This window comes from Pelecanus crispus, chromosome 5 (assembly GCF_030463565.1).
Source record: "Pelecanus crispus isolate bPelCri1 chromosome 5, bPelCri1.pri, whole genome shotgun sequence".
NCBI lineage: Eukaryota > Metazoa > Chordata > Aves > Pelecaniformes > Pelecanidae > Pelecanus > Pelecanus crispus.
In genome coordinates this window covers 35,280,180-35,295,561 of record NC_134647.1, presented here as the reverse complement: position 1 = coordinate 35,295,561, position 15,382 = coordinate 35,280,180, and the positions used below count along the sequence as shown (strand labels likewise).

The following is a 15,382-nucleotide window of genomic DNA, read 5'->3' as shown; positions in this document are numbered from 1 at the left end:
CTGCATTAGCATAATTGACAACATCAGTTATGCCCACTGCTATTTTCTCCCCTGGGAAAGTCAGTCCATACGAGTCAGTGTTTTTAAAAGCATGTAGTGCTCATGGTCTCGGTGATTTTTAGTGCCATTAAATGGTAGGCACAGTACAAAGGTATTCTCTGGAAAGGTGCAGTCTCAGGGAAATTGCTTCAGAGGCACAACGGCTGAGGAACTGCTGCTTTTTCACACAAAGCTCCCCATGGTTAGGGCAGCATTTCCCTTCTGAGGAGATATGAAGGTGGGAAAAAAGTAGCACATACCACATTCCTATAATAGCTATCATCAAATATTTCTGCACTTGAAAGAACATGAGGATGGCATGGAGCTTTCTGCCAGGCTAATGCTGAAGCCTGAATGTTCCTGAACCTCAGTTTTATATTGCTGTCTTCCTTTTCACCAACTATTTCTGAAAGGCTGGGGTTGTTACAGCTTTTTGATATGGTGGTGCCTTTCCCCTAGGGTCTCCTGGCAGGGTTATGCCACAGATATTTGGGGACACTGGAGACAAGAGGACTGCCCTGCACGAACTTGCAACTTTCACCGTACATGTTGTTACCATATGTAAAAATGAAAAATTTAAGCAAGAATAATAGTTAGGTGCACAAAAAGAAGACATCAGCTGGTGCAAGTGACTGTGGTTCAGGTGAAATCAATGGATGGTACTTGATGAGACAGGGGTGGGGGGTGTGTTGATGTGTCCCAGGGGACACAGCTGTTGCCCTCAAGAAGCCCACTGAGGCCTGAGCCATACCAGAAGCCTCGAGGAGCTGCTTGCTAAGGCGCAATCATGGTGCCTTTCTGTGCCAAAGAGGTACCTACTGGACCTCACTGCTGATTCACGATGTCTCCATCCCTCCCACGGCTCTAGGGGAGTGAGATGCCCTGTCTCCTCTCCATAGGCCCCTGTCACCTCTCACTGGATCATCTGTTCTCCCACTCTTTCTGACCTCTCAGCACTTGGAGACCACCTCTAATACAGACCCTCTCCTCTTCGCCGTAGCTCTGCCGTCTTTCTTTTTCTGCCCAGTTTCCTCCTGTGTTCCCTGCTCTACTCCCAACCCCTGCCAACGTTTTGCTGCCATCAATTTCCTTCTACCCACCATCCTTCTTCTCAAGCGTGGGCTGAAATATCATCTCTCTCCCAAGCAAGAGCTGTTCTCTTCCTCCTGCCCACTTGAGCTGAAGGTGCCTTCTGTGCGCCTCTTCCTCTCTGACCCATGACTTGGCTTTCTCTTGTCATCACTACGATCTCCTCCTCCTCTCTAATCCTCAACCTGTCTTTCTTCCCTTCTTGTTACCACTGAGTTGCCTCATGCTTAAATGTGTTGTCTCCTCTCTCGGTGATGTGGGTCACTGCCATCCTGAAGCTAAACCACCAGGCAGTAGGACAGGTTGCACAACATTTAAAAAGGGGCTGCAGGCCTTCATTTTGACTTGGGGATGCCAGTGCTCTCCTCAGTTCTCCAGCAAGGAAGATAAAGAATTTAACACAACAGTATTACTTGCCCTTATTTCCAGCTTAAAATAAATCATTTTGGCCTACTTGGCCATATCTCCTGCTGACCACAGGATACAACCTCAGCCCTTCCAGCCTTTTAAGAAAACTGACTGAAAAAAGCTGAGAGTAATCAAGGGTTTGGGGGAAAGAGACTGAAGACTTTTCTCTCTTTGCATGACTCTCTCTTCACCCATGGAAGGGCTCCTTGGCAGTAGGAAATATCTGGACCATGGCTCATCTTTGATCTTTTGGAAATTAATCCCAGCATTTACTTTCTGTAGAAATTTCTACCCTCACTGCTTCGTGCTGCAGCCACCCTCAACACCTAGCACTCCTCTGCCTCACTGAGACATCATTTATTCATAGCTCTGTGCTTTAATCATCACTCACCATTTTTAAGTAGAAACAGAACAATCATTTCTAATGGCTGGGTACCCTATTAATGCAGGGACGTCATGCACAAAGCACCCTCACAAGAGATGACCAGCCAAATTAACTAATGTCAAAGGACTCTCCCGGTAAGAAAAGTTACGACCTGTGAAACCATGAGCTAGATTTCACCTAAGCCAGGCAGTAAGCTGCTCAGGTAACCACAGCGATCTGCACCCTACTCTCTCTAAATACTTTCAAACCACAAAAATATCACAAACTTAAGCAATGAATGTATCACCTGACCCATTTACACAATACCTTCTCAAAGGCTTGAGTTTTCAGTGAGAGCTGTGAATATTTGCATACATGTGCGTGTGCACCCACACATTCAATTTCTAAATCAATCTTCCCAGGCAAAGGGTATAAAAAATGTCTCCCAAACCTTGCTAGTATTTACATGTTTTTAATTTCAAATGCCATATAAGGCTATTCAGCCATTATATTTTATTGCAGGTTCTAAATAAATTAAAACCATTTATCACTTAAAAAACCATTTTAAGAACCTTATTAACTTCATAGTTAAACATCGACAGGTAATATTATCTATTATGGCAACATTTCATGGTATCACAGTTGTGCTATGCTCAGGATTTTCACGTTCTTAAACCTGTATATCGTGACAAAAATATGCATAATTCAGTGCACTTATTCAATAATTTTCAATGATGTCTGCTAATTCTGGCAAATAGTTTACAATACTTATTTCCACTGTCAGAACAGGTGTTTTATAGCCAGAATATCTGTACCTTGACAAAAATGAAAGAAGATGATTTATTAAGAAGAAAGAGAGATTCTAGCAAAAGAAAGAGTAACGCGAAGACAGTGTTTTCTTAAAGTAAACCAAGAAAACCATGCTAGAAGATAAGGACACCTCACCTTAGCAAACGGAGGAGAAAAGAGACTTACACAGTTCCTGCGAATTGTGATTCTCACAGAATAGGAACCGTACCTGCATAATCTGTTCTTGCGTAATGCCCATCTTCAGATTTTGTAGTTGTTGTAGTATTATCTGCATGAAAAGAAATATGTTGAGTTGCTTGGGGAGCCTGTACTTGATACAGACTATGCCCCAGCAGCCCGTGCCCAGGCAAACATAGCTTCACTTGCATGCACAGCATCGCTGCTGGCTGCAAGGCTCCCCTGGGCCTGCCAGGTGAAAACAGCAGGATCTGGCTTTTTGGAATGAAACATGAAACATCTTCCATTAAGAAAACACTTTTTTTTCCTAACAATATGTGATAACAGATTGCAGCTGGGATAAATATAGCAGTATGAAGCAGGAGTTGTCATTTCTGCTCTATTTGAAGTAATTGGGGAGTTTTAATATGTACCCTGAAATGAACTGCCACATAAGGTGGTTAATTTTAAAGAGAGAGAAATAAACTAGAATGTGTTTAATACACCTGTATACTATGGCCTCAGATGTACTGAGGATTTATAGGTCAGAAGCTACGGGGAAAAAAGCTATTAAGAGTCTGAGCCTCAGTAGACAGTTTATTTACGGGAACTACTTAAAGGCAAATTTTCCTCATTTTTATTTAGAACAAAATTGAGATTTTAAAGTCAACTCAAGGGTTACAGGTGATGTAGTGGCCCATGAGCTGGGCATGGAGAAGCATGGCATTCATGGAGAAACACAGAGAGTCTTGAGCTGCTATTTGCAAAACTTCCTTCTACGCACTTTTGGCACCTCCTGGGCCCAGTGCAGGTCAGATGAGAAACAAGGACCAGCACCATGTCTGGGAGCACGTCTCTGGCCTCCTGAGATTGCTTCGTGCTGCTCCAGTTAAGGGAGCAACAGAGCATCCATCCTGGGTGGCAAAATGTATCTGAGGGGCTCTCCTGCTGTCCTGCTCTGACTCCTACCCGGTGGGCAGAGCTCTAGGCAAGCTGCTCTGGACAAAATCCAGGTGCCTGATTTTGACACCAGTGCAGGGCTGGACAGTCCCTGGCTGCAGCGGGCAGGGTTGTAGGAAGGGTTATGCACACCACTTCTTGCGCCTCGCTTGGCATCTGTACCACGGCAGGCTCTGCCCTCTCCCCCAGCCTGTGCTCTACAATATAAATTGCAAGAGTCTAATGGAAAAGTAAGAAGTGTCAAATGAGAAGCCAGCCCTGGTTCTTTTTTTTTTTCTGGAACAAAAATTGAAAACATTCTTTGAAATGAGTTTTGTTATGAGAGTTACCTTGACATCGACCCAAAGACATGACTTCAATTTTCTCCTGTTTCTGGCATGATGCCTCTTTGATTTGACATGCATTATCATAAGATTTCCCATCGGAAGCACAAAGAGGATTGAAGTTGGTTTGAGAACAGTCAATGTTGCACACACACCTGAAATGATAAAGAAAGAGAAAAAAGAAGAGGCTAATATGAGAAAGTTTTTTCATGACATCATAAATAGATCTCAGAAATAAAAGTGTTTGTATTTTCCTGACTGCACAATGCAAATCAACAGAATGAAAGTGGAAAGTTCCATCAAGAGGTCATTTGTATTTCTGGATGGAAATGAAATGCGGGGAGAGGGAAGAGACATAGAAAAGAAAAACAAGCCAAAGGAAAGATAAAAAAGTGTTACACATGGAAAACTATGCCACAGCATTACCACTTGTAATTTCTCGTAAATCAAAGAACACCCAAGCAGATATGCAGATAATTCAAGATGCTGCGCCCTCTTGCAATTAAAGAAGCCACAAAATTCACCTCTGTTGAGGTGCTGCCCATTGAATGTAACACTGCATAAGTGTCGTTTTATATTGATTTATGATTTAATTCTGATAATAATTACAGCACCTATAGGCACTCTGATCATAATAAAAGATGTGATGCTGAAGCCTCACCTCACCCTACTGGGATAAAACCACCTGCCAAGACTGAGACTGACACTAGTGATGCGACTGTACCCTGCTCTGTGCCTAGGGGTGGTGGGATCTCCCCCAGCTCCTGGATGCGGTGGGCCTACTCAGTATTAAAACTAGGGGAACACAGTTTTTAGGAGAGACTTTGTGCACAAGCACTTTCTGAAGCATCTGAATAACTCAGCAACCAAAAAGCCTTACCCCCATGTCACACAGGAAGGTCAGTGCCCACTCCTGACCTGGCAATGTGCTCTGTGCAGGGAGAAGGGTCCCACGGCCGAGAGCAGAGTGTGGGCAAGCGCAGACAGGGCAGCAGTGGCCCTGTCCTCAGAGAGCTTAGGGGCATCTCCAGAGCCACAACGACCCAGCTCGTGAGGTCCTGGGCTGCCCTGAGATGTGAACCAAAGCACAGTGGGGGATTCACTTCAAAAGGCCGGTCCAGATCTGAACTAACACACTAGCATGGACACGTCCTGACCCTAGCAAGCCTCACTATTGCTCAGAAGATGGAGAAACCTAATTACTTTTACCACCAGCAGGCTGCAGTCTTTTTCCTTTAGGTTTCTCCTTTTTCATTATCATTAGCGATGTCAGACACCCTTGGCCATTGGCAAGGGAAAGGCATGCTAATCATCCGTCTCCCCCAACCGTGCCATGCAATAGACAGCTCAGCCTCAGCAACGCTTACATTAACACTGATGCAATCCTGCTCGGGACAAAGCCAGAGGTCTAACCTGGCTCTTCCGAGCACGTAATTGTGCACATGCTGCTATCTAAACTCTTCCTGGCTCCTTCTGGCATTTAAGGCAAAGTAATGCGACTGATGCTCTATCTCCAGCCCACTGGTTGCGCTGAACCTCACAGTGCTGACTCCACAGCTCTCCCTTTGGAAAGTTAAGTAATGGAAATGTCAGCCTCTAGCCTTGCTGCTTGATTTAAGAAAGTGTTTAAAAGTCAGTTCACCTCCCATTCTGGACACCTTCAACAACTGGAAGCATACAGGGATATACACAAGAGAAAAACTTTGGTGGAAAGAGGAAGCACAGGAACTTAGACAGTGTGGGTCAGATCTCTCCATCATCCCCTTTGGCCTCTGCAAATGTGCCCAGGGTGACGAAAATCAGTGGAACCAGTACTCATCTTCTTTTAGACCTTCTCTACATTGGGTAGATCTGTTTTCCCCAAATGTTCACAAAATACAGAAAACTTCAGCTCAGAAAGATGCCAAAGGTGAAAAGCTCTGGTTATAAATTAAATTACATGATTTCACAACTAGTGGAAGAAAAGAGTCTGGCTCCCTGTGTAACAATTTCCCTGCACTGATGAACATACAGAATATAAGAAAAAAATCCAGTCAATTTCCTAAGAACCTCCTTATCAGCAGAATAAGTATGTTCTGCTCCACCGAAATGTTAACCGTCGTCATTTCTTCCTGCAGCCGTTTCCAGCTTCCCACCTTAGTCAAACTCACTTCATTAGGAAACATTTACTGCTCAAGTAATAGTAATTCTTTCCACGTAGCGCCACCATTTGCATTTCAGATGGGACACAATCAGCCATATGCTCCTTTTTTGTAATAAACCAGCTCAGAAACAGCTTCACTTCTCTATGTTTTGGTACAAAAAATGAGTGTAGGTTAATATATATTATGTCTCAAGTCAAGAGAAAATTAAGTCAATGAGAAAATTAAAACAAAAGGATGCTCTTTAGGGGAAATCTACACAACTTTGGATGCAATTTCAAAAATGCGTAGGGGATGTAGGAAGCTATGCTCAGAGTTAGAAACTTAAGAGACATATTTTTAAAGGTGTTTAGATGCTTAAAGATGCATGCAAACACTTTGTGAGGGATTTCTGAAATCTCAGAGACCTGTCTCCCACTGATTTCAAAGACCATTTCAGAGCCCATTAGGCATTTATTTGCATCTTTTGATACCTTCCAAAAAACCAAAGTTCCAAAATGACTCTTCTGACCTCCTTCAGTAAAAGTGAGAAGAGAACCAAGATTCTTCTCAATTCTGTTCTAAAACTTTAACTGTGAGACCAGCCTTTCTTTCCAGGTGAGATCTCTGTAGCCTCATGCTGCATTAAGAGGATGCACCATAGGAGCACCATGAACCACGCGCTACTTGTGCTGATGTCAGATTGCTCATGTGCAAGGAGAGCAGAAAGCGACAACCTTGGGATGACACTATATGCCCAAGTCTTATAGGATCTCCTGCATGAAGGCTCATTTTCAGGGTTGACCAGATGGGTGGTAAAAACCCACTACAACAAACTTGTCACCCCAATCTCCTTGCTGCAAGGACCTGTGCATCACCCACCCCTTGCACAGTTTTCAGCAGACAGCTTCTAGCTTGCATCTGCAGTTTCTTACTGCTTTTGCACTTATATACTCAAATCCTACTTTAAGGCTGCACAATTAAGTCAACATCAAATATATGTCAGGAAATGCTAAAGGTAGGATTGCATCAGGAAGATTAATGTACCTGGGCTGCTGACTCTGTTTAATTTATAGTGCTCTCTTATCAGGGATAATGACACTATATTCAAACATGTTTTTTCGAACTAGAGAAACAAGCAGTCTGCCATTTCAACCATACCCCCGAAGTCCAGAAGAGTAAATTACAGAGAAAAAGGTGGGACATTTACTCCAAACGTGCATGCCCAGGCACATGTGGCCACAGAGCATACATCACCCTTAAGCAGGATCCACTGGCGATGCAATAAATACAAAATGAATGGCACTTAACATATTTGATTAAATAAAATCTTATAGCCACAGGGAAAGGTGCCTTCACTTCTTGAAGTATTATGAAATGCAGAAGTGGGACTGTTTCCTATTAAACAAACAGAACCAAACTGTGACATCCCCGTTTGGACCCAAGGTCATACATTAGGTGAGAGTCCTAACGGCGTTCAAGACTCCAGATCCTGTGGGACACAGGAATCCCCTACCCCAAAGAGATACTCGCCCCAACTCGCCCCATGCCCAGAAATCTCATCCTGCTCCTAGCTAGTACGCAGCGCTGGTGCTTGCCCTCTCACACTCAACCTGCACCTGGCCATGTCCAGGCTCTGCCCTGCTACCTTCTCATTCTTTCACAAGTGACAAAACTGGAGTAGCCTCATCTCTTTCGGTTGTTGGCCGTAAGGGTCCCAGGGTCCCCCCAGGTCCCCCTGCCTGTGTGGGGCTGGAAACACACATGCTGCTGCTACAGAGCTGACCGGCAGGCCGGCTGCCTGCCTGCAGCTTCTCAGTCCCCAAGGCACTTCAGTACGCCTCTAATTTTAAGTAATTTGATCATTTGACCATTTTATCATCCTGGCTATGACTTCTGATTATAGTTATATCAATAAATCTATTTGGTTTCTGTGTTCCTAAGTGTAGAACTGAAGAAAGCTTGGCAATATAAAGGCTGACTGAGCTTTCCTCAGGCTCAAGAAGCTGTGAGAAGGTCAATGAGGTCTCCTAGGGGGTCACAGGATGAAACTGTACCCGAAAGCATACACAAAATACATGTGTAAAGCTTAACTATGACTTCTGCAGTCAGAAAAGCAGCAGCTTTAAAAGCATCTGTGAGGAAGGAGTCCTTCCAAGATGTCAGCTGATACCCTGCAGCTCCCCTAAGAACGGAAGAAATACTGAATGTTGTCCCACAGGCCCATCACATCTTTCAAGTAATGGGCTTATATATATTAATTGATTAAAATTTGGGCTGTCACTGTAAACCATCATTAAACAAGGCTCACTTTCTTATGTTTATTCTTCCAGGTCATTATGATAGTCTCTGATGAATTCCATTTCTTTCATATGCTTTATTTTATTCCATTTCATTTCATATGATGAAAATCTTGGAGGAGCTGAACATCCAGCAATCCACTTAGTTATTTTGGTGATCATGAAAGCAAAAAAATCAAAACAAACTAAAAAGACAACAGGCAAACCTGGGCACCTCCTTGGGGGATTTTGAGCTAACTCCCCCAGGCGCGCCCTGCAGCACAGCCTGGTGACATTGCTGGACCCTCTGATGAGAAGATCGCGTCAAGGCAGAACTGGAAGGTCTCTGCAGACAGAGGTGATATTAGCTAACACGCTGGAGAAGACCATGAGGCTGCCTATGGGAGGGGTGCCAGAGCTGTGGCAGGCAAGATGCTGATGGGCACCTCCTTGTGCCTCACTACTGACTTGTAGGGTGCAAGTCACCGCACTTCTGTCTCTGAGCTTCTGTCAAGGCAGTAAGTGCAATAAATGTACTGAACAGCACAGGGGAACCCATGCACATTTTGGGAGTGGTTGTCACTATTTCACCTGAGTAACATGCTTCTCCTCTTCCCAGGGAAACGAGAGAAGAGCGCAGAAGTAGACCAGTAGTTATTTCCTGTACAGACTTTCACCATGGAAAAAAACAAGCTGCCCAGACCTCAGAGGTCTGTGTCCCAGCAGTGATGGCAATGAGCTGCACCAGGCTGCTTGGCCAAGCTGGAGCAGCCAACTTGGCTTTCTGTTGAATCAGTCTTTGTAAAAATTAATGGGGTCAAATAAACCAGGCACGGGTGAGTACATCGATGAGCGCACAGGCTTCTAACTCCCCCCTCTTCTGCAAATAACATATGGTATTATTTTCTGGGCACAGAGAGTACCTTTGCCTGCAGAGAGCATGCCACTGAAGACAGGATTCATGGCTGTGAAGGACTGTCCCTGGAAGGAGGAACAGCGTTTTAAGGAGGCGTCTCAATAACACGAGAGCATGGTTCTTCACCCATAAAGTGTAGGGGAATGCTATAATTATATTTCCTTAGTTCATGAATAAAGTGTAATCATTAGTGACACAGCGATGATAAAAAGAACACCACTCCACACTTTATCTCTACTCCTAAGTCAACTATTCAGTCTTTGTTTTCAGCAATGCATTACTGAAAAATAATCTAAAAAAATTACTAAGCAATATCTGCGTGTAGCACAAGGAAGGTTTCTTATGTAGCTCTGATGGGAAGGAAGAAGAATAAATGAGACAATGCTTCTAAAAGAGCGGTTTTACTGGGAACAGATGCAGGCACATTTTTGTCAGAGCGAGATGGCAATGGCAGTTCTTCTCTATTCAACATCTTTTAATTAGCCCTCTGCAGTTTGGAAACCTGAGAGCATTGTTGGTACTACCTCTGTTCATTAAAGATTCATATTCAGACTTTGCTAGCCATGGGTCATTTGCTTTTTGGAACCAGAGCAACAGAAAATTGTGTCTGAGATATCTGCAAAAAAGTACTTAATGAAATGACTAACGTCTTCAGCCAAGTGTCTAGTTGATTACAGGGTCCAAACAGCAGAACAGCAATAAATCTGCCACAAAGAGAATTGTCAGTCAAGAAAAAAGGCATAAAACCAAACAGACAGGGAAGCGAGAGCTAAAAATGTGAAAATGCAAATCTAGTGTTATTTTTACTAGTCAGAGCTCTGATATTTGAGCACATATGCTAATTTGGTCAAGTGTGAGATCCCACCATGTCTCAGTGAGCACTATTTTACAGGGAAAGTGATGTTCCATTCTGCAATCATTTTAAACATGTTGTATATTTTCTCCAGGCAAAAATAAAAAAGCAAGGAGAAAACCAACAACATTTTGCAGCATAAAAAAGCCCAAAGCCGTCCCTTTGCCATAAAACAGTGTATAAATAAAACCACAGTTGTTGTACATTTATGATATTTCCACCAGAGACATTTCTTATCTGCCTCTGTTCTGACTAGAAAACAATGATCAGAAACTCAAAATTTCTGGTTGGATGTCCGTATGGTCCTCTCCAAGCCCCCTGCCCCTCCAAGTAGGACATTAAATGCCCATTTAAAGCTAACCTGGCAGTATACGCCTCCATAAAGAGCCTGGCAATCAGTCCCAAATGCCTTCTCTATCATTTGGATTCCTGCAAGGTTTTTCTTTCTGGTACACGGGGCACCTTTGTTGACATTACCAGCAGGCAAGTTGAAATGAAGCCAGGCTTAACATTACGCCTCAACATTCGAACGCGCATTGTACCGTGGTTCAGCCGTGTGTCAGGAGGCTGGTGGGAGCGCTCGTTTACCCAGGCACCTTTGGGTATGTTTAATATGTCTCAACACACCGCCATGCAGAGATACTTGAACTAGCTCTAAGCAGGGACTGGCAAGGTTAACCAGGCTGGGCAGACCTGTGCTCACACACATCCACTGCCTCCGGGAGCTCAGCTAGCCCGTTCAGACCGTCTGCGTGCTGCTGCATTGCACCTTGCTAAAACACACTGCCTGTGATACCCCTTCACTGGGGAGTAGCGACAGCTCGCCTCTGCTACCCACCTCGGCACCACATCAGTCATCCTCAAAGCTGCCCACACACACAGGCAGCTAAATTGGATTGCCGCAGGGGGCTTGCATGCACCTCCACTTCGACATCAGTCTCTCAAAAGGGCCACATAAATACCAGCTTCCTTCTCTGACCCTCAGTCCATTTACATGTACACCATTACGTTTTACAGTATCTCATACAGCCCTAGAGCAGCATGACTTGGTACTATTATACCCATTTTACAGAAAGGTAAGTTTTACTGTAAAGTCCTGGCATCCTTAATAGAGATTCACCAGGGACTTTTGGTAGCTTGGCCAAGCTCAGGCACGCTACAGCGGTCTCTGCAGCGTGTGGAGCACAGCCCAAGAGGAAGGCACCAAAAGATGCCTCCAGCCAGGAGACAAAACTGCCTGACATCATTGCCTGGTTTCACATACAGCTGAACATCAGGTACACAGGCATACTTACATATAAAGCAGTACATATAAAATATATTCATAAAGCACACAGACACACAATTTTTTACACTTTCTATAAATCATACCCTACAACCTGCCTGTGCTTGCCAGGCAATTGAAATCTGATCACCACACTCCTAAGAACATCATTAAGAGGCTTAAAGAATAGAGATGCTGCATGTCTCCTTCAAAACAAACTTCTCTGTATTTCTGAGGCTGATGTAAAACTTTAGCTGCAGTGCAGAACAATAAACAATACATATTTTATAATGGCAGCACAAAAATAGCATGTGATATTTCTTTCCTGGGTCTGATAGTGCTTCTCTTTTGCTTTAAGATCACAAGAGAAGAAAAAGCAATGTTGTTTATTTATTTATTTATCTAATTTATTTTTCCTTCTTTTCCTTTGCAGCCCAGCTTCTGCACTAAGGGCTTTAGCATGTCTACTTTTCACAGTGGCTTCCCTGGGATATTTTACCTATTTTGACTGTTCAAATGTTTATCTACACCAGGAGTAAAAGGAGAAAAGCTTGATTCCCTCAGGGCGACGCAATGTTTCTGCATGGCATTTCAATAGCATCCTGTTACTCAAACAATTAGAAATCACAGACACCATGCACGGAATTATCAGCGTACTGCATAGAGATTTTTATTATTATGCAGTGCATAATGAAAATGATTTGAAGGACCCCAAAGCATCATAACAGAAGGAAGCGCTGAATAATCAGGTGATTTTTTTTTTTTTTTTTTGACTGCAAGAGACCAAAATATTGTTTACTGGACATATGTCAAGCTAAAATGCACTAAAGTGTTGAATATATTTATTGCTGCCCGTCCTTGCATACCAAATGCAACATAATCTGGGAGTCTAGCTGGAGTGCAGAGCCAGGAGCTAGGGCAATCGCCGTACAGCTGCCACGCTGCTGCTGCTGCTTAATAGCAGGGAGTGACTGGCAATGCTTAAAAATACGTATGGATTTTTCAGAGCACATTTGTTATGACAGGAGGTTGTTTCAAAATGGTTTTGTGGACCACTCCCGGAGGCACCTCGCCTTACAGTTGTGAGGATACAGCTGTGCTGGCTCCTTCCCGGAGCCGGACCAGCTTGGTGAGGAGGTGGTCCCATGCTCCACCAGTTTTCAAGGCTTCATCCTGGAGACTGCAGATCATGAAAACTGCTTTAATCTGCTGCGCAAGACACTGCAACCTGATTCCTAATTGTCCTTTCATTTTTTTCCCCATAACTTTCTTTACTAAGTTTTCGACAAAAAACATCACAAACTTCACCTTTGCTTCCCTCTTACAATTCAAAGCACCAATTATAACATGACCTTCATCTGGCTTCCCGGTGCCTCTAGTGCCCTCAACAGTACATTGAATTGTATGCTAACACCTTTAGGGCAAAATAAATGTCTCCCTTTATTTTTTTTTTTAAATATCATTCCTATTTAAAAGGAACTAAGTTATGTAAAGCAGCCTTTGCTAGACTGGATGCTTTAAACCCAAATGGACAAACTAGAGAATTACAAGGCTGACGACTGGGTTTCAATAGCAATGGAAAAATCCTCACGCTAGCTGTGTGACTAGACAAGAAAATTCTAATTCTGTTCACATGCCAATTCAAGTGTCTGCAGGTATGTACCGTGTGAAGTTTATTTAAAGCCCATAGAATAAAATAAATGCCTTTTTATGGTTTGCCTACACTTGGTGTCCTTCACGTCTCCATAGTCTGTGTTAAAACAAAGCTTTGCTGACTGTTTCTCTCCCTCTGTAAACATTTGAGGCTGTCCTTCACGAACGTTTTATCGCTGTGTGCCTCAGACTGCTGATATTGTTCGCTCCTATCTCGAAGCCAGCAGAATAATGAGAATCGTTCCCACGAATCCCAGCATTTCACCCAGGCCTGCAACAGCCAGTGGGAATATTGCAAGGTCTGGTGGGAAGCATGGGACAACCATCTCTCTGCAGGTCCTGGCATGGACCTTGCCATGCAGCAAGGCTCGGTCTGCTCACAAACTATGGTACCAACTGGGATGAGAGCAACGGCAAATTTCTGGTAACAGCTTTGGTAACTATACCAGAAGTTACTTCTGACAGCAGATTCTGATTTACCAGCGAGACTAAAGGGATGACAGCCCTTCTGCCAGCAGAGACCAGTGCAGTGCAAGCCCCGTCCCACACAGCATGAGCGCTCCACTGCCGGTGGGGAAGACAAGGCTTAGAGGCAACCTTCCTAAAACTAGTGAGAAGAAAACAATGGTAAAATAATTCCTCCTTGTAAAGACTCCCTCCACATGTGAAAAATCACACTAACTCTCACCATAAACTGCTCTGCATCCTCAAACACGTGTGCCTCCTGCTAGGAGACCTGCCTGAGGCAGCGCCATCTGAATTGGCTGTGTACTCCAGGCTACCCTGCTTGGTAGGCTGACTTAATTACAAAACAAAACCCAGTCTAGCTATTTAATGAAATTTTAGGAGGATACTCCAGGCTTTCCTTCAGGCTTTGTTTGCACGCCCTGCACAGACAGAAATAAGGCAAGATAACCTCATGTCATCCCACACAGTGATGAAATGAGATCTCAGCCCATAGGTATGAGACTGGGAGCGATGCAACCCCAAGCAAATCGCTGCACATGCAAGAAGGAGAGAGCAGCAGTAACCTTCTTTTTCCTCAGAGCATTCAGGTCTATAGGTGAAAGCTGCTGTACAAAACTTGGTATTACTACTGGCTGGGGATGCAGCCTCTTCTCTTGCTGTCTCATGATGACCACCGCTGTAGGTGCCTTTGGGAACAAGCCCCAGGGGAAAGTACCGCTGCCAGGGAAAGGAGGATGAACAAATGAATGAAATGTGCTGTCTCAAGGACATGTCCTTGCCAGCCAACTAATGACGTGAGAGTAACCCTCTTCAGGTCTGGGACAGGGATCGGTGGAATCCACCTGCAGCTCCTGAAAGGGACACACTGCAAGCACTGTGCCCTGGCTGGGATGGGCATCCCTGGGGCACCCGTACTCCTCTTTGTCACAAAATGGGCAGGCTGAGAGACAGCAATTAAGTCTGTACATCTGGGCACATCTCACACAGGCTTTTAGCTGCAACTTGCATGTGGGAAGGGACTGGAGCAGGACATGGATGCCGTGGGGAAGGGACACCTGCCACCCCATGGGGGCTGTGAGAGCCGAGGGTAGCCCTGCACATCAGCTCCTATTGAGTTCTCCTCAGCCTCATATTTAATGCATGGGATGTATTTTTAATGGCTTAGATGTGTGAACAAACCGTGGCCTTGTTGTTCCAACATGGGTGTGTGAAGGAGCCTCCGACCTTCTGCAATGGATGCAGTTTTAATTTAATAGTTAACATAAAGTGGGATGGAAGAGAAGCATTCTATTAAGACATTTGAAAATAAATTGGAAAGTGCTTTCCCAGTGCTCTACATAGTTATTCTCTCTGCTGATCTATTTAGCCAACACATGTAATTCTGAGCTACAAAGTTGTATTCCTGCTTTCGTAAACATACTTACATAAAACTCAATAACAACACAGTCTATTTATTGCTAAAATGCTAGTAGGAAATTGGAAAAGGTATAAATACAATTCATTGCTGGTGATCTCCTGCCCCCTGAAGGCACTGTAAGGTTCCAAATCTTGCTCAGTTCACAGCGTCATAAAACCAAAGCAATAAATGTCACTCCTTTCTTGATTGTGCATTAGGCCAATCGGCTTTTTATTGCGACTAAATAGGCCGTCATGAAGGCACCGCTCAGCTTACTACTAGGG

The 15,382-nt window shown here is 44.0% G+C and overlaps 1 protein-coding gene across 1 annotated transcript in view; it reads right to left on the bottom strand.

Annotated features, from left to right (window-relative positions):
- TMEFF2 (transmembrane protein with EGF like and two follistatin like domains 2) overlaps positions 1 to 15,382 on the bottom strand; it is a 135,494-nt gene that overhangs the window by 29,912 nt on the left and 90,200 nt on the right. The window contains exons 6-7 of the mRNA XM_075711072.1: positions 4,156 to 4,304; positions 2,919 to 2,978 (exon numbers count right to left, since the gene is read on the bottom strand). Of these exons, the coding sequence (XP_075567187.1) occupies positions 2,919 to 2,978; positions 4,156 to 4,304 (209 nt within the window). The remainder of the gene's footprint in view (positions 1 to 2,918; positions 2,979 to 4,155; positions 4,305 to 15,382) is intronic.